This window comes from Lepidochelys olivacea (genome assembly GCF_965140295.1).
Source record: "Lepidochelys olivacea isolate rLepOli2 genome assembly, chromosome: 6".
NCBI lineage: Eukaryota > Metazoa > Chordata > Testudines > Cheloniidae > Lepidochelys > Lepidochelys olivacea.
This window is the reverse complement of record NC_140416.1, coordinates 55694446-55715592: the sequence shown is the minus strand read 5'-3', so window position 1 is coordinate 55715592 and position 21147 is coordinate 55694446. Positions and strand designations below refer to the sequence as shown.

Genomic DNA, 21147 nt, shown 5'->3' with positions numbered 1-21147 from the left:
TTGTGGCATAATTTAGCATCATTAGCAGGGCTGGGACAAACCTGCTGCGGGGAGCACTAACTATAATCTGTGCACTGAGCCCCCGTTCCACCACTCCTTAACCACACAGCTATTTCTGGAAGGCACTGAATATCCGGAGGCTTAAAATATCATTTCTTCTCATTTCAAACCCTTTACATAATGACTGATGTCACCTCTCCCTCGTGCTGGCTAACGGGGCCACAGCAGGCGCTGGGCAAGCTAGTGATGCCAGCAGGTAGGGGCTCAGAAACCCCGTTTTTTCCGCTGGCCAGTGCGCCCCCACATAGCAGGAGATCTGCTTTGAGCGGTGTGATGCATGCAATGCTGGGTTTACAATGGCGCCCTGGAGCGGGCCCGTGCTCAGAAGGGGCCCCGGCCTGCTCCACTTGCACTGTGCCCTGAGACCCCACCAGCCCACTGACTTCCCCCTCCCCGTCCACCACTTGCTTCTCTCGGCCTGCCCCCCTGCTGGCCAAGGGCTCCTCTCCGCCCCCCTGGCCTCACCCTCCAGCTGGGTTGGACTAGATGATCTCCTGAGGTCCCTTCCACCCCTGATATTCTATGATTCTATGATTCTCTCTGCCTCCTGGTCAGAGCCCAGTGCACCTCTGGCTCCGGGCAGTCTCTGCTTCCTACCACCTGTGGGGTCCCACCTACCTCCCTGATGCTGAGCCGCCTGGGACTGATGCAGAAGCCTGGCCAGTCCCGGCCAGTTAGTGTGGGGGGCTTGGCTGGGTGATGGACGGAGCAATTCCCGCCCTGGGACCAGCCCTGGTGGCTCAGCCTGGCAGACACAGTCGCCTCCCAGCAGGGCTGGTGAGTGGGGCCGGGAGGCAGGGCGTAGGGGAGCGCATCTCTGGAGTGCCTGGGGTGGGTGCTGTGCTGTGAGGGGGCGGGGAAGATCTCTGTGTGTTGGGGCAGTAGGGAGTGGGGGTTCTGTGCAGGGTGCTGTGCATTTGTGGCAGGGTCTGGTGGAGGCACTGGGCATAGCGGGTCCGGGGGGGCTTTGGCCATAGGGAATCGGGGGGAGAAGAAGGGAGGGTTCCTGTGTTGGGCAGGGGGGGCTGTGTGGCACGGAATGGACCCACTCCCGTGGGGAAGGGGCATGCTGGCAGCACAGGGCCGGGCGGGCCATCGTGCTTCTGGCAACTACTGGTTTGTAAATAGTACCCTCGCACTTGTCTGGGCAGAGCGGGGCCGCCCCTGCCATGCCATATTGCCCCTGGCTGGCCCCTTACTCTGGGGACCAACCCCCCCCTGTGCCATGCTCCATTGCCCCCATGGGGGGCCCATAAATAAGTTTGGTGCTGGGCCCACAAAAGGTTAATCCAGTCCTGGACGCACGGAGGAGACCGTGCTGCACAGCAGTGTCCACACTCAGCAGCTACCCCAAAAGCCCTCTGCACCCTCCCATATCTAAGGCCTTGGGTAAGCACCTACCAAGTCTTACACCATGACTGAGCAATGGCCAAAGGGGGTGCTCAAGTGCAACACGCAGGGCTGCCCTTGTCTAGGGCTGAGCATAGGGGAGAAGAGAGCAAGGGCTACATGCTGCCTGCAGCTCTCTAGCCTGCCAGCAGCCACAGGCTCCATCATGTCCCCACCTCACCCAGCGTTGACCTCTTAATCCAGTATATCATAATGGAATAAATACCCGCACCTGTTCCACGCTGTCCCTAGGGACCAGCCAGGCCTGATGGCTTCACAGGACCCCTTGGGCACCATCCTGCTTTGAGATACTTTCCCGCCACAGCACCACCATCCTGTTTTTGCTCAGATGCCAGCAATCAAGGATGGTATAAGCAGCTCCTCCTAACCACCGCACAGGAGAGGCGATAATGTCCCGGCAGCTGGGTCCAAAGCCTGATCAGGGTACAAGTGAGATCTCTCTAGTTCTGAATGCCCTGTCAACCCATCACCTTCACGGAAACACCGTAAAATTCAGTACCACGGGCAGAGTTTCTTCCAAAGAGCCCTGGTGCTGGGCGTCAGAACAAGGGGCATCTGCAGAGCTGTATGGGACCCGGGACTGGAAGAGCAGCAGGGGCTCTGCAGGTCAGGATTGAGGAGTATCAGTAGAGCTGTAAGTGGAAGGAGATCAGGTCTGGCATAGAGGGATGAAAGTGACCCCCAGAAATATTAGAGCTGGAACATGTCCAGGCTGATTAAATTAGGTTGCAATATGTTACATTCCTCCCCTGGGGAGGTTGGGATAATTGCAGCCAGCTAATCCGTTCATGCACATCTGGAGGAAAACAGCTAAGAAAGGAAAATCCTGCTCTGTGCCCTCCACTGTGCATGATAAGCCCTCACTCTCGCTGATGGCAGGGCAGAAACATTTTAAAGCAGCTGACAAAGCACCAAACTAAGGCAAATTATCCCCATGGTCCAAACCATGCAGCCTGCTGCACCTCCCAATAAGACATTTTTGTGAGTATGTGGGGGACCCAGAGATCCAGACCCAGTAACATCGTGGGGAGGGGTCTGTCCATGCAGGATTGGGACACCCCTTTTCCCCACTCAGGGACTAGCAACCAGCTGAGTTTGGTCAGCTCCTAGCAGAAGGTTGCCAGATTATCTGTCTTTCTAAGGTATCTGCATGACCTTCCCGTTAGGGCAGTATTTGAGTGCCTTACAATCTTTATCGCATTTAGCCTCATCACATCCCTCTGAGGTAGGGAAGTGCTAATATCTCCACAGGGAACTGAGGCACAAAGAAATCAAGTGACTTGCCCAAGGTCATATAGGAAGCCTGTGGCAAAGCAGAGAACTGAACCCAGGTCGCCTCAGGCCTAAGTGAGCATCCTAATCACAGGACCAGCCCTCTACTCTGCATGTCTCCTTTGCCTAAGATATTTAGACTCTGAGCGCAGCAGGGCAGACTCTGTGACTCATCAGGCCCCCTGATGAATAATCTATCACACAGAGCCCAGGGGAGAATGCAGGATTCAGTGGGATCGGTTATCCAAGCCAGCTCACAGGAAAGCAAGCCTTTCCCCTTTTCACCCAATCCCACAGCGTCTAAGCATCCCAAAGTCCGTATTGTATGTGCCCCATCCTACTCAGGGCAAGCAGTGCTAGATCGTGTGTCTCTTCTCATTTACACCAGTAAGACTGAGGCGCGATTGCATAGAGATCAATGGCGTTACACCAGGGTTCAAATGGTAAGAGAGGACAATCAGGCCCCAGCCCTTCCTTCACCTCCTGGAGGAGGGAGAATGGAGTCTGAGCTACTGGAGGCCCCAAGACATGAGTAGAGCCCTAGACAGGAGGCTGGGGCTACTCAGGAATAAAAACTCAACTAGGTATCCAGACAGGGGATGTGTGTGGCAACAGCTCACAGAAGTCGGCAGCCTCATTAGGGGCCATGAAGAGTAGCAAGAATGCCATCCCTCCCCCCGGATAACTTTTCTTGGGTGTAGAGGGTGGGGGAATGGGGAGCAGAGCAAACTCAATGGAAGAAGAGCCATGCAGGGAGCACATCATTCCACATTGGGTCCCTTTGCAACAACGTGCCTCAGAAGGTTTCCCAGGCCAGACCTAGAGAACCAGCATCAGCTCCCTCAGCGCCCTATCACTGCTCAGGGGTTTTGAGCTCCCAGGCTGGTTGCAGCTGAGGCCCACTGACCTTGTGGGAGACAAGTGGGAGAGGAAGAACAATTTCTCAGCTCAGACCAGGAGAGCCCAACAATGAGGAGAGGGAGGAAAATGGCACCACGGAGGGCAAAGTAACTGCCAAGGCCATTCCAGCGTCCTCAGGAGGCAGCTGTGCAGATGTGTGGGGCCTATCCTGCTATGGAAGGGCCTGGAAAAGCCATAGCCCCATGGATAGAGAAGAAGGGAAGCAGGAGGGGGCAGTTAGAGGAGAAGCGGGAGAGGGGCTGTAGGGATAGTAGTGGGGAAACAGTCCGAGGGAGGGACTGTTTTCCCTGGGCAGAGGTTGTGGGGGGCCCCTATTTGATCTGTACTTCCCAGGATTGCTGAGGTCAGACAGAGGCACAGGGGCCAGAAAGTCTGGGGCAAGTAGCAGCCTGGCCCTCGTACCAGACTGTGGGGGAAATTTAAAGTGACAAGCATGATGGAGGAAAGAGCCGAAAGGCCCAGGTCAGTGAGAATACAGGTTACCAGCTATTGAACCAAGAGACACCCCTCACCACCACCCTCTCTCTTGGCAGTGGTGACTCTCCCCACTCACAGCAATTTGGAACAAGGTCCCTCAATGGGACAGGTACACCAGGGCTCAGCTCCCACAGCCTCTTGTGTAAAATAACCCCACACAGACATGGGTCAATGAGGGGGGGTCAGCAGGTGCCCCCAGAGTCACACACATTGGGGCACAAGCACATCTCTCTGTTACCCCAGGAGATGACCTCAGGAATCAGGGATGGGAAAAGAAGCTTCTGTTGCGTAGAAGGTCCCAAGTTACCTGCAGTGAAGGGCTGACACTGTTTTGCAGCTCCCTGCTGCTGTGAAGGGAGCAGGGGAGCCGTGAAGGTTCCCAGGACTGGCCGGGGAAGCTTCCATCACTAGGTTTGCATTAGCCCCAAAGTGGTGCAGAGAGGGGGAAGCTCCTACCTGTAGGACAGCTGCTTTCTGAAGGCCAGGTTCAGGAACTGCTCCTCCATCTGTGCCCTTGCAGCTGGGCTGTCTGCCTCTCTGACTCCTCTCATCTCGTCCAATTGAGGGTCCAAGTCCTGGTACAGTTGGAGGCCTGGAGGCATCAGTCCTACACTCCCTTCTCTTGCCGCCCCTTGGGGGTTTCCCTTGGTCCCCCCATCCTCTCTGGCTGACACGCATCCTCTCCAGCTACGGGGTGCTTCAGCCATTCCCAGCGGTGATATGAATATCCAACTGGACACCTTCCCAGAAGAGTCCTGCTCCTTCTGTGCACGCTGCCTGGTACGCTCAGTCCAGCCCCACGGTGATGCTGCACCCCACTTCCCTCTCTAGGGCCCCAGTGAGGTTCCTGGGGTGGCTTGAGTTTCCTGGGAAGAAAAAAAAAACAGTCCAACTTTTTGCCAATCTTATTTATCAGCTTCCTGGCTGGATGGTTAACGCAGCTCAGAATCTGCAGTTCAGCCTCACTCCGTCTCCTCTGCCCCTTGGAGAGTGGTCAGCAAAAAGCAAAGCGGAACAGTCTGGATGGGGGAAACCCAGGCACAGCTGAGCTCCTTGGCTGAGATCTGCTTGGCCCAGCAAAGGCAGGAGGATGAAGGCGAGGAGGGTGAACAAGAAACAGTCCTGATTAGAAACAGGGATCCAGGGAGGCAACACAGCCGTGAAGAGCACAGCTCCCACCAGGAGAGGGGCAGCCCAGCTCTTCCGCTGCTGGGAGAAGGGGTCAGGGCTGAGTCACCAGGGACCTCCGTGTCTCCTCCAACAGCAGCCAAACTCAGAAGCAAAAAGGAGCAAGGTGCCTGTGCACAGCTCCTGCAGCAGCCAGAAGACAGACAACGCACAGAGGGAGGGGGAAAGGGGCTGTGCTGATGCTTCACCGGAGCGCAGTGTCACCTAGAGACACTCCGAAACTGGCACATACCCCTGTGGAGCCCAGAGAGGAGCAGAGACCTGGGAAGACTGCACAGCCCTCACTGCTCTCAGCCAGGGCTCCCCCTCTGACTGACATACCATTCTGGCTCAGTCTCTCCTCATTGAGCTAGCTGCCCAGTCAAGTTACCAAGACATGCAAATTCACACGCAGTGAGATTTGATTGGTCTGAAAAGCTGCACACGGCTGCCAAAGAGTTACGAAGAGTTGCACTGCTCTAGGCTCTGACGTGGGGTGGGGCTGTGGTGTGCAGCATGCCCAGGGCAGGGCTTCACCCTGTGTGTGTGTGGAGGTGAATGCCCAGTGGTAGGTAGGTCCATGCTATCTCAGTGACTCTCCTTCTCTCAGCCCCAGCCCCAGCCCCAGCCTCAGCTCCTGCTTGTCCCTTTTTGATGAAAAGTAATTTCTCATCCCTGGTCATCTGGGGACTTGCCGTGTGTCTCCCTTGTGTCCAGACCCCAGAGCAGAAAGTGCCTCCCTGGCCATCTCTCCTTCTCCTGCTGGTTGCAGTCGCTCCTTGCTGCCCTGGTCCTACTCCCCTCATTGATGCCACTCACCCCAGTGAGTGCCATTCTCACTCCCCATCATCACCTCTCAGTTGGTACCCAGGGCAGCCCTGCTGCAACAGCACGGGAATCAGCCTGAGTTTGTCTCCCACCTGCGAAGGCTCTTTCCAATCCCAGGAGCTCCCACCCTTGCCTTCTTCCTCCCTCAACCCCATTGGCTTCACTGGCCTTCCAGCCAAAGGGGGTGAACAGAGCTCATCAGCATGTGTCTGAGAGTGCTTGCTGGAGAGTGACATGAGGTGCTCCCACGCCCACTCCTGGTCCAAATGCAGAATGGAGGATCATGCAAACACAAGCTAGAAAAGCCCATCCCCATCCTCAGGGACCAGAACAGGACCCTCCAGTCTAGTTGCCAGAACTTTGTCCAGCCTTAAGTATCACTTGTGACATTTCCCCCTTGTTCTTCCCTTGCTTGGGATTTACACCTTACAGATGCTCTGCACAGTGATCAAGCCCAGCTCCACCCACCCCACCCACGTAGTCGTGACTTGTCACATAGCCAAGCTCCCAACACGCAGCTCTTCTCTCTCTGTGAATGAGTCAGCTCCACCAGCCCCCAAATACATTTTGTTCCTCTTCTCTGGATTCCCTCCAGTTGATCATCAGCTTTTCCCAAGCTACATTCTCTGGGTGGAATTAACACCCAAAAGTTGCAGACATTCTCTGTCCCTGACAAAGTCAGTGCATTCTTTGTTTGCCAGCCGGGCTGAGAGCCGACTGTGTGTTGTGCAGTGTGTTTCCTGCTTGCATTGATGTGTGATTGTTTTATGGTTTATTGCTCCCTACAGTATTGCAGCACAATGGAAGAAAGGGACATTTTTCTGGTACAGAGGTCCCCAGGGCTCAACATGGTATCCCAGGTGAGGTTTTGCCAGAGGATGACTAACCCCTTCCTGCTCTGGGACTGAGGCCTTTGAGTACCCAGCTCAAGAATTTCACCGGTGTTTTGTGGCCATATCGTTGCAAACTACTATCCCGTTTTCTGCCCCACACCTCAGGTCATTTTTCTCCAGCTGCATTTCCCCAGGCTGAGTCTCACCTTGCTGTTTGCGGCCTGCATCTCTCATTTGCTTCTCAGGTGCTTTTCTGTCTTCACTGGAGTTCATGGCTCCTCCCAGGTTGATATAATCTATGCTGTTCACCCATCATCTTTCAGATCAGTCAGGAAGAGTCCAGTATTACTTGACTCGGGGTTTACTCAACTTCATGCATTACCCTTTGCTTATGTGATATTTGAGACTGTGCCTTTAAGGGCGGAACTTCCCCGAGAAGAGAGTCCAGAGATGGGGCGCTGGGAAGCGCCTGTTGCTATGCACAGTCAGCCAGCTAGAACCGGACCCAGAGAAAAGCAGCTCTCTGCAAGCATCATAAGCACTTAGTGATCACTGAACCCCACATGGGAGCAGGAGTAGCAAGGACCTAAGAAATACCCTGAGTGGAAGAATGGGGACTCTGAACTGCTCCAGAATTAACTCTCTGGATACACAGAAAACAACAGGAGAAGGTTTACACCCTGCCCCTCCCCACTCTGTATCTGCAAGCAATGGGTGCCAGCAAAAAGGGAGCTAGTCAGAAGGTTGCCTTATATTCCTAATAGCTGGTTCTGAAGCATGTGAAGCATAGTCAGTGAACTATGAAAGCGCATTACAGAGATTTGAGCAGTACTGCGCACTCCATGCCAAAATGAAACGCAAGAGAGAGGTTTTCAAGCAGAGCAAAGTGGAACCACTGGGGAGTTTGTGACTGCTCCAAGGCTGCAGAGCCAGTCTTGCAAGTTTGGGGTGCAGAGTCCCTGATAAGGGACCAGATAGGGATTGGAATCTGGGAAAGATATAAAACAGCGAGAGACTACTGGAAGCCCCAGAATTCACCCTGGACAAAAATCAGAATTTGCCAAGCAAGGGAAGTCACCCCGTCCAGAATGAAGCTTATGAAGGCTGGGCAGTGCTTGGACTGTGGAGACATGATAACTGATCCCAAATGCTACAAGAAAAGAGGCGTGAGGCAGTGGGGCCTGGAGAGCTCAAAAGCAGCACACGGAACCCACACAAACTGAGACAATGCCTGGCCTGCAGGCTGTAACAAGCTGCACTTCGCCTCACTGCCACACCCCCGTTCTCATTCAGGCAGCTTTATTGTCCATCCAAACAAACCAGTTTCTCAGCTCACCCCTTACATTTTAAGGTTTCACTTTCTCCAGCTTCCCGGCCCTCTCACCCAGTCTCTCGCCCCTCCCTCCAACTCTTTTTAGCCTCACCTTAACTGATCCAACTGGGAGGGGAAGCCTCTGTTGCACGGGGAGCTGGACTTACTTTAGTTAGAGTGTCAGCCACCCTGAGATATACCTCCCCCCTTTTCAGGAAAATCTGCCTCTTTCACAGGCACTTATTTTCTGAGCTGCAAGAGGGCGGGGAACAGGGGGGTTGGATGAGGCAGTGGTCCTGTGGGGGTAGTCAGGAATGAGAGGGGGGTGGTGGATGGGGGCAGTCAGGGGTAGGAGGTCCAGGGGTGGTCAGGGGACAGGGATCAGAGAGTGGTGGATGCGGCAGGAGTCCCGGGGGGCAGTCGTGGGACAGGGGACAGGAGAGGTTGGATGGGGCAGGAGTACCAGGGGAACCGCCAGGGGGCGAGAAGCAGGGGGGTTGGATAGGAGGCGGGGGCCGGGCCACCCTTGGCTTGTTGGGGAGACACAGCGTCCCCTAACTGGCCCTCCATACAATTTTGGAAACCCGATGTGGCCCTCAGGCCAAAAAGTTTGCCCACCCCTGCTTTAATTGCTGAGCTTCCCAGAGAGTCTTGTTATGCACAGTCAGCTGGAACCAGACACAGAATAAAGCAGATGTCTTGAAAGCATCTTAAGCTCTAAGTGATCACTGAGCACCCAGGCTTATGCTCCTTCAGTTGGTTTTCAATATATAGGAGAGAGTCATGCACAAGCCAAGTAGAGTTAATATGTTGCTAAGAAACTAACTCTCACTGACACCAGCTCAATTACACCTTCCCTTTATCCCCTCCACTTGGGATTTTATCAAAGGCAGTGATTGAATTTATCGGGCGTGGATTGTGTTGTGTTCCATGGCATACAACAGAGAAGTTAGATAAAAACATAAATACTTTTGCTGGACGGTTGCATTGTAACACTACTTTCTCTCTTTGAATTCAGAATAACATATACGAACCCCAAAACAGAGAGTGAGAAAACAGGCTGCTCCATAAGGCAGCAAGCAGCAACTCATCCTACCACCATTGTACTTGACTCTTTCCAGACTGGCTGGCTGCTGACTGACTCAGATCACATGGTTTTCCTCAGTGCTCCCTAGCCAGGAAATGATAGCTTGTCATTTTGAACCAGTTCCCAATACACCACATTTTGTTCCTCGTAAACTTCACCATGATGATAGCTCCCGGCTCCATCACCAGCCAGAAAGACTCACCATATGGTAGCACATTCCCTGCTACAGGCTGTTAGAGCAGCATTTTCACCCAGGGCAGGGGGTGGCAGAGCTACCACCCTTTGCCCCAGCTTTCAAAGTTGCCCATTGTGGGGTGACCTGTTTTTCCTTTGGGAGGAATGGTATGGTTGTAGTCTGTAAGGTCATGAGCCATTCGTTCCTGCAACAGCTGTGAGAGAGGCAGCTAGAGCTCATATCATGCCGGCCCAAAGTGAATTTGAGAGGCTCCAGATCCCTGTCCTTGAAGGGTCTGGCTCAGATTCAGCGCTGTGCTCAGCTTCTGGAATTTTCCTGACATTTCCAAAACAAGCTGGGGCTAGTCCCATCAGACTGCCCAAGTGAGCCCCAGCCATGCCTTTCGTCCCCCCCGCCCCCGACTGTTACGTTAGCACCAATGCCCCTGCTTGCTACAGGAGTGCTTGTAAGGAGAGAGGGATGGACCGAGGTATGGTAGTTAAGAGACGAAGTAAGTAACATGCAGCACTGTGTCTGAGTTTTATAAGCCCAATATAACTTCCTCATGTGTGTCTTTGCAAATGGCTTCTGGGGTGCAACTCTCAACACTGGCCACAGGAAAAGGAGCAGGAGTCCTAGAGCTGAGGGCGTTTATTGCTCCTTTTCCTGGCCTTTCCCAGAGGAGGCACTTTAAGAAACAGGGCAGGAACACTGGTGGAGGGGGAGGGGGCTGGCCTCAGTTACTCCAAGCCCAGCCTATCTCAGCAGATGTTTAAGAAGCAAGAACTGGTTGTGTGACTGCTCACAGCTGCTGCAGCCCTAACCTCTTGCAGCAGGAGGTGCTGTAGGCATTTCCAGTTTAGCTATATACTAACTCCTGGAGCTAGTTCATTAGTGATGTTTGTGCTGTGACATTTCCTCTAACACCTGTGCTTGACACCCTGGGCTAATTAGACGAGTCATCTGCAATGATTCTGGAGTTGTGGGGGGCGGGGGGTGATTTCCATTCTCCCTGGGAGAACTGAGTCAGCATTAGCTGGGGGTGGCTGCCTGTGACATATTTCTCTTACTGGTGATGACTGTATTGAGACTGTGGCTACAAGCAGTGGGCTTGGGGGAGGCCTGTGTTTGCAAGGTCTCCTGAGTTACCTAGCGCACCAGCTCCCAGAACTTGGAGTACCAGCTGCAGGATATTGTTCCAGGAGCTGCAGCTAATAAATATCCTGGCACGGGAGAGAAGAGCAGGATGATAAACATCTCTCTCTCTCTCTTTCTTTCCTGTCCATTGCTACTGTCATCCTGTTTTTGTGCAGGAAGGCCTCACTGTCTCTGCATTTTGTGGTTCTTTTTCAGGCAAGCCACTGGGAGCTTTGCCTGCATTTGGAGCCCACGGCTAGCCCCTGTGCACCAGAAGGGAAAAGATGGGAGGATGGAGAAGGGGCAAGTGATATAATACCCAGGGCAAAGACTGAGTAAGAAGAGATGGGGGAGTCCAGGGGCCTCTGCAGGGTCTGTGCCAGCCACAGCTCTCTCCTGCCCATCTCCTCAGCTGAAGTAGGACAAGTCAGGGTGTGGGGCTGGAGTTTTCAGGGAATCTGCTGCATACAGTAGCTGATTCTGCTACTGAGGGGAGCAACCCTATCTTGGTCTTCAGTTGGGACCAACTCTGATGTGTGGTGTGGCACCCCAACTGCGTGGTCTCTGGGGTAGCGAGCAGCTGCTGCTGAGGCAATGGATGGACTCTGAGGTGGGGCTGGAATGGAATCCAGGGGAGCTCATCTCACCTCTCTCTTCTCCCAATTGAGTAAGGGCATTTTCTAATTCAAGGGTGGGTCTCTGCAGGTTGGCAGCTGCTGTATCTCTGTGGGGCAGGGACAAGAGGGAATGGGCGGGGACAGCTCATCGTTGCAGTACAGAGCCCATCTGGGCATTTCCTGCCACTTGGCTACGCGTTTGGGACAGAACAGGTTAGCTAAGGGAGCCAAGTCCTTGGGTCTTTGCATTTGGAGTCACTTCCTATTATCACTGAACCCTACGGCGAGACTCAGCCAGACAGCGAAGCAGGGGGATGTCATGCTGAGGGGAGGAACTCCAGCGCTGCTTACCTGCAAACTTTGTCTTGGCCAGTTGGTTGGAAGAATAACATGGGCTTTTAACAGGTGCCTGAAGAGTTAGGCTTGAGATGGGTCTTTGGGGCTCAACTCCAGGGAATGGGGGCCTGCAAGGTGACCTTCACTATTGATTAACACTAAGAAACACAGGAGAGCTTGTATGGGACTTTTAAGAATTGTAAGTGCTATCTGGTTACTGCACTTTTCATGTCTGGAACGTTCCTGGTGGTGGCAGAGTTCCTGGTCAGCTGGAGCTGGTAGGTCTGAGCAATAAAGTGAGACTGGAGGTGGCTTGTAAACAAGGGACTCACTGCGATCCATGAAGGGACTTCGGCATTGCAACGCTGAGCATCACGGGCCATAGGAAATCACAGGAACAACACTGTGATCCACAATGCCTGGGCTAGGCGCCTAGGTTCCCTACGCAAGAACTGGGGAGAGCTGGGTGCCTTGTGATGGGATCCACAAAAGCCAGCATGCTAGGCTGGGAGCCACCTCAGCTAGCCAATGGGAGATGCTGGTTAGAGGGGTATGCCCCTTCCAGAGGTAGGTGCCTGGGGCTGGGCTGCAAGGAGATGCCTATCTTGGTTTAGTGATCCACAAAGGGGAGCCAGCCTACGGCTGAGGCACCTAAGGTGTGTCTGGCAGGAGTGAGTTAGGTGCCTGCCTCACATCCCACAAAACAGCTGGAGGGAGACGTGATGACCGGCTTGTAACCCAGTGCCTACCACCCACACCTGGGATGTAAGAGACCCAGGTTCAGTCCCCCCACTACACCCACACGCACTTCTTGAGTGGGAGAAAGGATGGAGACAGGGGTCTCCCACCTCTCAGGAGAGTGCTCTAACCACTGAGTTCTGGGGTCACCAGACGTGGGGTGAGGGGCCTCCCTCAATCGCTCCTGTTCCACTGTGGCAAAATAATGAAAGAGTGACGGGAGCAGGGGGACTGGCCCCTGGGTCTTTGTGCTCCCAGGTGGGGGCCTTGACCACTGGACTAAGGAGTCATCCTCCCTCTCTGGCCCAGTTACTACTGAAGTATTTGTTTGCAGTGATGCAGGAGCCAGTGTCAGAGATCAGGTGACCACATTTCCCAAAGGGAAAATGCGACACCGAACCGGGCTGGCCCAAGGCCCCCTCACCCCAGGGCTGGCCCCAGCAGCTCATCCAAGGTGCCCCCCCGCCAGGCTGTCACTGATCACTCGAACCCTGCCGATATAGTAGTGGCACAAACTGCAACTTGCACGTTTCCCACCAGTAGCAGTTGCTTCCACGTAAGGATGGGCAGCGCGCTGAGCTTACTCAGTCCATGCGAGCATGCTCAGTACAACCTACATAGGAAATTCTGCCAGGGAGCAGTTTGTGCCACTACGCAGCCCCCCACGCACTGGAACCCTTCCTCCCCCCCCCCCCAGCCTAGCCTTCCCAAGGCAAGGGGCTGGCATCTCCACTCCCCCCTAAATGTTCCTTGCACGGCACCCACTTTTTTGACAAAAGTGAACATTTGTCCCATTCGCTCTTGCCAACTTGATCAGTTTGACAAGAGCAAACGGGACAAATCCCACTTTTGCCAAAAAAAAAAAAAGTGAGGACAACTGGGACAGGGCTTAAAAAAGGAACTGTCCTGGTCAAAATGAATAGTCTCCCTACTCAGAGAGAGCATGAGAGTGAATCTGCAGTGCAGTCTTAGGGTACCCACCTGGGAGGCAGGAGACACGGGGCCCAGGCCCCCTGCTCTGATAATGCTTTAATTATTTACCATAGAACAGTTTCAACAGAAGAGCCTGAGGAAGCCGCACATCAGACTATCCCATAGCTCAGTGGTTACAACACCGCCCTGTTCAAATCCTTTCTCCCCCTCTGGCAGAGCAGGGAGAATTGAACAGGGGGCTCCCATATCCCAGGTGTGCGCTCCAACCACAGGGCTAAAAGTTACAAGGTGGACAGCAGTGGCTCCACCTCCGCTCAGATTTTGAATTGGACCTGCTCTGGTAGGCAGCCTCTGAGCACACCTACCGGATTGGGCCCCCACAAGGATATATGTTGCCGAACACCTGTCTGTCCCTGGTTCATGGTTCACGCTGGGGCTTAGGCAGGAGTGATGCATCTAAGCGCCTAGAGGGAGGCAGGTGTACGTACATGTCCCAAAACATAGGCACCGAGGGAACTTTGATTCTGAAAACTTACACACTGAGTTTAGGTGCCCAAGTTCCAGCTTTGTAGACCTAGGACCTTCTCCCTGTGCTAACTCTCTTGCTAGTTAATTTTCTTCTTGTTCTGATCCAGTCAGTCATTGCAGTTAAAGTGAGAGCTGTGATTGTCTGGGAGTTATAGCAATGATCAAAGGATCCTAAAATGAATATTTTTCACAGCTCTACAATTTAGCCTGTGGACTTTGATAGCAAGAGTTTCAAGAAGATGAAGGGAAATTGGCTGCTGTCAGCAAGGAGGTCTGGTCTTCTCAGCATACATCAGTTTTAAAGGGCTGGAGCCTTCAGAAGTTCAGAAAGTTTCCTTTTAAGAGCACCATTCTTGAGTCACTTGCCCTGAATGTGTGCCCCATGCTACAGAGGAAGGCGAAAAACCTCCAGGGCCTCTTCCAATCTGCCCTGGAGGAAAATTGCTTCCCGACCCCAAATATGGCGATCAGCTAAACCCTGAGCATATGGGCAAGATTCATCAGCCAGATACTACAGAAAATTCTTTCCTGGGTAACTCAGATCCCACCCCATCTAATATCCCATCACAGGCCATTGGGCCTATTTACCATCAATATTTAATTACCAAAACCATGTTATCCCATCATACCATCTCCTCCATAAACTTATTGAGTTTAATCTTAAAGCCAGATAGATCTTTTGCCCCCACTGTTTCCCTTGGAAGGCTATTCCAAAACTTCACTCCTCTGATAGTTAGAAACCTTCGTCTAATTTCTAGTCTAAATTTCCTGGCGGCCAGTTTATATCCATTTGTTCTTGTGTCCACATTGGTACAGAGCTTAAATAATTCCTCTCCCTCTCCAGTATTTATCCCTCTGATATATTTATAGTGAGCAATCATATCTCCCCTCAACCTTCTTTTAGTTAGGCTAAACGAGCCAAGCTCCTTGAGTCTCCTTTCATAAGACAAGTTTTCCATTCCTCGGATCATCCTTGTAGCCCTTCTCTGTACCTGTTCCAGTTTGAATTCATCCTTCTTAAACATGGGAGACCAGAACTGCACACAGTATTCCAGGTGAGGTCTCACCAGTGCCTTGTATAACGGTACTAAAACCTCCTTATCTCTACTGGAAATACCTCTCCTGATGCATCCCAAGACTGCATTAGCTTTTTTCACGGCCATATTACATTGGCAACTCATAGTCATCCTATGATCAACCAATACTTCAAGGTCCTTTTCCTCCTCCACTACTTCTAATTGATGCGTCCCCAGCTTATAACTAAAATTCTTGTTATTATTCCCTAAATGCATGACCTTACACTTCTCACTATTAAATTTCATCCTATTACTATTACTCCAGTTTACAAGGTCATCCAGATCCTCCTGTAGGATATCCCTGTCCTTCTCTAAATTGGCAATACCTCCCAGCTTTGTATCATCTGCAAACTTTATTAGCACACTCCCACTTTTTGTGCTGAGGTCAGGAATAAAAAGATTAAACAAGATTGGTCCCAAAACCGATCCTTGAGGAACTCCACTGGTAACCTCCTTCCAGCCTGACAGTTCACCTGTCAGTAGGACCTGTTGTAGTCTCCCCTTTAACCAATTCCTTATTCACCTTTCAATTTTCCTATTGATCCCCATCTTATCCAATTTAACTAATAATTCCCCATGTGGCACAGTATCAAACGCCTTACTAAAATCTAGGTAAGTTAGATCCACTGCGTTTCCTTTGTCTAAAAAATCTGTTACTTTCTCAAAGAAGGAGATCAGGTTGGTTTGGCACGATCTACCTTTTGTAAAACCATGTTGTATTTTGTCCCATTTACTTCAATGTCCTTAACTACCTTCTCCTTCAAAATTTTTTCCAGGACCTTGCATACTACAGATGTCAAACTAACAGGCCTATAATTACCCGGATCACTTTTTTCCCCTTTCTTAAAAATAGGAACTATGTTAGCAATTCTCCAATCATATGGTACAACCCCTGAGTTCACGCTCAGATGCCACCTCTGATGGCTGGGTCCCACTGCTTAGGGAATTCAGTGCATGTAGGGCGAGTGGGAGCACTAGACGTTAGGGACAATGCTGCACGTACAAGTTAGCAAGATAACAACTGAAAAAAAGGCCCAAACAAAGTGCTGATGCTGCATCTTTTTTTTAATTTTGCTTCTCTAAAGCGAAAGCAGAGCAAGTGACAGGAGGAAAAAAGTGATTTTAAAAAAACAAAACAAAGGAAAAGGCAGCTGCTGGGCTATATGGGAAAAAAAAAGAGTCCCCACAAGGGAGGAAATTCATAGAGGCCAAGCCCGCACTAACTCTTAATAAAATACAATACTGAAAATAAGATCAGAGTGTCTCCAAAATACAATATCTTAAGGGATCGGCAATAATACAAAATAAGGTTCATTATGTACAAACAATTTCTGCTCTTGGTCTCTGTACAACGGTGTGAATGGGAGGCCCGTGTGGGTGGTGCATAGTGGAATTGTTGGGTAAGGAGATGTGGGGGAAGAGGGTATACTCAGACCTGACAGTGGTTCTGTACTTTGGAGTGGGGCACAAGGAAGGGAGGTATGGTGGTATCTGGTGAGTGGGTCCTGGGTGGACCTTGACTGGAGCAGAGTTGTTCTGAAGGATCTTCCTCTTCCCATGCCCATGGCAGAGTGCACGTGGAATCATGGCTGGGGTTTGCTGTGTCCTGGTCTGTCCCAACTGGCTCCAAGAGACAAACAAAACAAAACGGAGAAGAGAGGGAAGTGAGGGTAGCCCTCTTGCGCCATCCTGCTCCTTGCCTTGAAGCGCACAAGTCAGTGAGAGCCTTCCCATCCCTCCTCCTCTGGGAGTCACCTCCTATTTGCAGTCTCAGGGCGGGGGAAGAGAGAAGGGCAGCAGCAAGGTGTTGAGAGGGGACTTCTTTTTATTATTATTATTTTGGGGGAGGTTGAGAAAAATGAGCCAAAGAAGTGTCTGGAGGAGAGTGAGAACTGGCATGGACATGGTAACTCCGATTTACAAAAGTAGGGCAACCCAGACCAGGTCTGGTCTCAGGGACAGCTCCAGGCACTGGGCCTGGAACAATTATTTTAACAAGGGGTAGCTGGGGGAAGAGGAGCAAGGAAAGATGCAACTCTTCCAGCAGGGCTTTTATGGGTAGGGAGAAGGGACCAAAACTAGCATCTGAGAGCTACAGGGAGATTTTTCTGGGGGGGAACCTCGCTGGGTTTGAATGAGGCCTCTGACACAGAGCTAGAGATGAGACAGTTTCAACATCAGATTCAGCAAGTCTGGAGTTAAAGGGGTGAAGAGCTTGGTAACTTTGGTGCCAGCATCTAGAGAGCAGAGACCCACAGCTCTCTTTGGTGACCCTCATTTATTCCATTTATTGTGGATATTGGGACCCACTATCACACAACAGAGAACTTCATTCCATAAGAAAGGGTCTGTGGGGAGTGGGCAGGGAGGACTGCACTCTGTCTTAGGGAGCTCTGGTTTCCCAGGAGCTGCGGACTGAATTTTAAGTCTATTTATCAGAGTCTTCCCCATGAAATCGGTGCGCCAATCTCTGCAGATGATCAGAACGGAAGTTACGTGGGCAATCCATCAAGAGACAACTAGATCAAGGTAGGTCTTCTCTCAGCTGAGGCAGAAGCATATTAACCATGGAGTGAGGGGAGGAAATTATCTCACTCCCAAATTCTCTAGGAGACTAACCCCAAAGTTACCATGCCCATAGCCTTTCAGATAGGCAATAAACTCAGTTCTCTTTCCTTCAGGTGCATCTGACATGAGCAAGGGGTACAGAATTGGGCACTGCCCCCTGAATCTGGAGGCTTTGGGGAATGAGTCGGATACCTCTGGGGTCAAATACAGATCTCCTCCTCCAACCCAGCAACAGGGTGAACAATGCTCACACGGGGAGGAGAGAAGGGCTTGGCCAGACACAATCCCTGGTTCTGGCAGTCACTGTGAATCCCATCCAGCGATCAGCACTAACATGGGCTGTGCGGAAGTGACAGGCTGAACTCAAGACCAGCATGGGAGTGTCTGAATGCAGTGTCCTCTCCCACCAAGTCCCCTCAATCACTCAGCGGGGAGGGGAGTCTGCATCCAGAGGGACGAGGCCTTGAGGTCTGGCAACTGCTACAAAGATTCAGCTGCGTCACTGGAGCGTGCCTCCCTGCGGGAAAGAAAAGACAGCAATCAGATTTGCTGCGTTTACCAACTAGTCCCAGCCATGGGCACTGTTCCAACCCTAACCAAAGGAGGGCAGCCTTTTCTTTCCCACCCACTGGTCCCACTTCTTTCCACAATCCCAGGAGAGTTAATTTCAGTTTTGGGAGCAGAGAACTCCTCTGGGATCCCTTTTATCCTCTCCCTTTATTCCCCACCCACTCACTGATCTGCATCTAGCTGATCCACCCTTCTGCCCAGCAGGGTGAGGAGTGAGAGGAAACTTCAGTCCCATCTCTGTGCCCCCTTCTGTGATGGCCTCACTGCTCAGACTGTCTACAATGGGAACAGAGGGCCAAATAGGAGGGGGAGTCTTTTGCTGTGGGTACTGGTTTGTACTGATCAGGATGGAGTCTCCCAGCCCATTGCTCCTTGGCACTGACCATCCTGCAAATGTTGGAACCCTTTAGCCATCCAGCCCCCTTATGTCTACTGGTTACTATGCCAGAGCAACTCCACAGTCTAGACCCACTTGTGGTCCCCACTCTTCTGATCCATGGAGCCTCGCATGGTTCTGTGCTCCCTGCAGGGAGCAGCCCCCTGCAGCCACAGTGCCTGGATTAGTGCACTCCCAGGAGACAGAAACAGGAAAGGAGCTCGTCTATCCTGCCAGCTCCGAGCCTTGTGTCAAACAGCTCCCCTACTGGGAAGACAGGGCTACTCTGATGCTCTCCCTCTCTCAGACTCTGCTGTTTTGGAGTTTGGAGACAAAGTCCCTGGAGTAGGTGGGGCAGGGAGAGGAGTTTCCAGCCTGCTTACCTCTTCTGGAACTGGTCTTTGAGGTGGGTCAGAGTTGGGTCAGTTTGGTTCTGGTCCGGGCCCCGCAGCTGGGATTTGCTCAGGTACTTGGCTGTCTCATGGGCCCTGGCCAGGTGGCCCTGTATGTGCTCCTGAGGTCTCCTCTCCTCAGACTGCCCTTTGTTAGTCTCCTGGCCCACAGGATGCTCCACAGGGAGGAAGGAGCTGTAGCCCTCCTCTAAGGAGCCAGCGCCCTCGTCATAGAACAGGAGGCTCCGGGACTGAACTGTAAATGGAGAGAGCACCATTAAATGCTGAGAACAGGAGCAGAACCCAGGGGCACAAGCCGTCCAACACACAGTCACCCCAGCACATTGCAAGCCACACACGCCAACACAGCCTGTCCCACCTCAGCTGCCTGAGCCCAACACCTACGTACATACACAGCATCCCTGGAGTACATTCAGCCCTCTCTGTGGGGAATGGAGACGAGTCCATGATTTTCTTCTCCCATCCTGTCTTTTAGCATCTGTCATGTTTTGGTACAATGGCAAATGGAGAAGGGCACTGCTGTGAGACAACTCTCCCTGGCAAGGCCCAGGCAGGCACAGACAGGGTGTTGCGTTGAGACAGCTCTCCCTAGCAAGGCCGAGGCAGGCATAGACAGGGCACTGCTTTGAGACAGCTCTCCCTGCCTTATATCTATCAAGAAGAGAGGGTTTGGGAGCACTTCCAGGGGATTAGAGGAATGTATCATGTTGGACTCACTCTTACTGGTTGTATAAATGTCTGGTGCCGGAACTGCTTTCACTGTCTGTGATGTGGAGGAGAATTCTGGGAGACATGGCATCATGGATCCCAGGACCAGAACAAAGCACAGCACCAGTACCTGGGGGTGAGACATTAAAAAACCCATCAGCGTTGCCAGCCACAAGACAATGCTGTGATCCCAGCACACAAACCCCCAGCAGTGGGAGACCATGTGGTCAGATTGACAGTTGGGTCACTCATTTTGCTCATCTTAGATTATCAGGAGAAAGGATTAAGTCTGCTGTCCTCTACTGTCACTTTCTCTGAAATACTGCCAGCTCCATGTGCAGGGCCAGCTATAGAGACAACTTCAGAGTCTCATTGCATGAGTGGGAGATGGTATAAAGAGAAGGAGGTTAGATTCACTGGGCAACAGTTTGGGAAAGAGGAGCCTACACTTAAGAGGGGAGCCAGACTATTGGCACAGACAATGAATACAGTTTGGGGGCATTGTTTAAAGCAGGAGCTAGGGGAAAGCCAACAGGTGCTCAGGAACACTCAGGTCAAATACATTTCCTAGGGATGACAGTTAAATAAAGATGTCTCTGTATCCAGTAAAGGATAGGACCGAAATGATTGATGAACTGGACCAGTGACAGCCTGAGAGCAGACATCCTGTGGATTTATCAGAATTCAGATTAAGGAGTTACATAAAAACAGGCAAATGGTCAAAAATAAAAACTATTGGTGTTTACACAAAATGTGAGAAGATGAAAAGCACAAACAGGTGAATGAGCATGCCTGGCAGTGGAAGAAGATCTTGATGTAACTAGAATTATTGAAACATAGTAGAATGATGAAAATCAATAGGCTATTGTAATACTGATCTATTACTATACAGGGAGGACAGGTTAGCTCACAAGAGGTGGGTGGGTGGGGGGAACAGTGTACTTGAGGTTCTATAGAATCGAGGGTGATAACAATTCAGAGTGAGAATCCGTATGGATACAAATCCCATGTGACGAGAATACAAATGGACTAGTAGTGTTATACTACCAGGCTCCAGCTCAGGCCAAAGATATTGATTGCACAGTGCTGGAAAGATCAAGGAGGTAACATGATCTAGTAAAAAACAATAATAATGAGTGATTGCTACTACCCAGGTATAAATTGGTCAAGTGTCACATCAGGACAAAGGCTAGAGAAGCAATTTCTTGACACCTTAAGAGAGTGCTTTTTGGAACAGCTAGTTCTAGAGCACAAAGGAGGAGAGATTTTTAATTCACTCCTAAGTAACACACAGAAGTTGGTTCATCAAGAAACAATAGCTGAGTGACTAAGCAATCCCAGTATTATGAAGGGTACGAAATTCTAGCACGGTGACACTATACTTTAGAAAGGGGGATTTCAAAAAAAGGAGACGCTGGTCCAACAAAAGCTCCTATAGTCAAAAGTGAGGAAATGAGATTAGTTAAACTCAACATGAAGGCTACTCATGAAGTGAGCTGTAGCTCACGAAAGCTTATGCTCAAATAAATTGGTTAGTCTCTAAGGTGCCACAAGTCCTCCTTTTCAAGGATACAGACTAACACAGCTGCTACTCTGAAATCTCTC

General features: G+C 51.5%; 1 protein-coding gene across 2 annotated transcripts in view; it reads right to left on the bottom strand.

Annotated features, from left to right (window-relative positions):
- Positions 1-15954: 15954 nt before the first annotated feature.
- CREB3L1 (cAMP responsive element binding protein 3 like 1) overlaps positions 15955-21147 on the bottom strand; it is a 67782-nt gene continuing 62589 nt past the window's right edge. Inside the window, exons 10-12 of one of the 2 annotated variants that reach the window (XM_084630108.1) lie at positions 19552-19672; positions 18805-19069; positions 15955-17992 (exon numbers count right to left, since the gene is read on the bottom strand). In XM_084630108.1, the coding sequence (XP_084486234.1) occupies positions 17956-17992; positions 18805-19069; positions 19552-19672 (423 nt within the window). In that variant the 3' untranslated portion in view covers positions 15955-17955. The remainder of the gene's footprint in view (positions 17993-18804; positions 19070-19551; positions 19673-21147) is intronic. The other variant, XM_084630109.1, reaches the window with a different exon arrangement.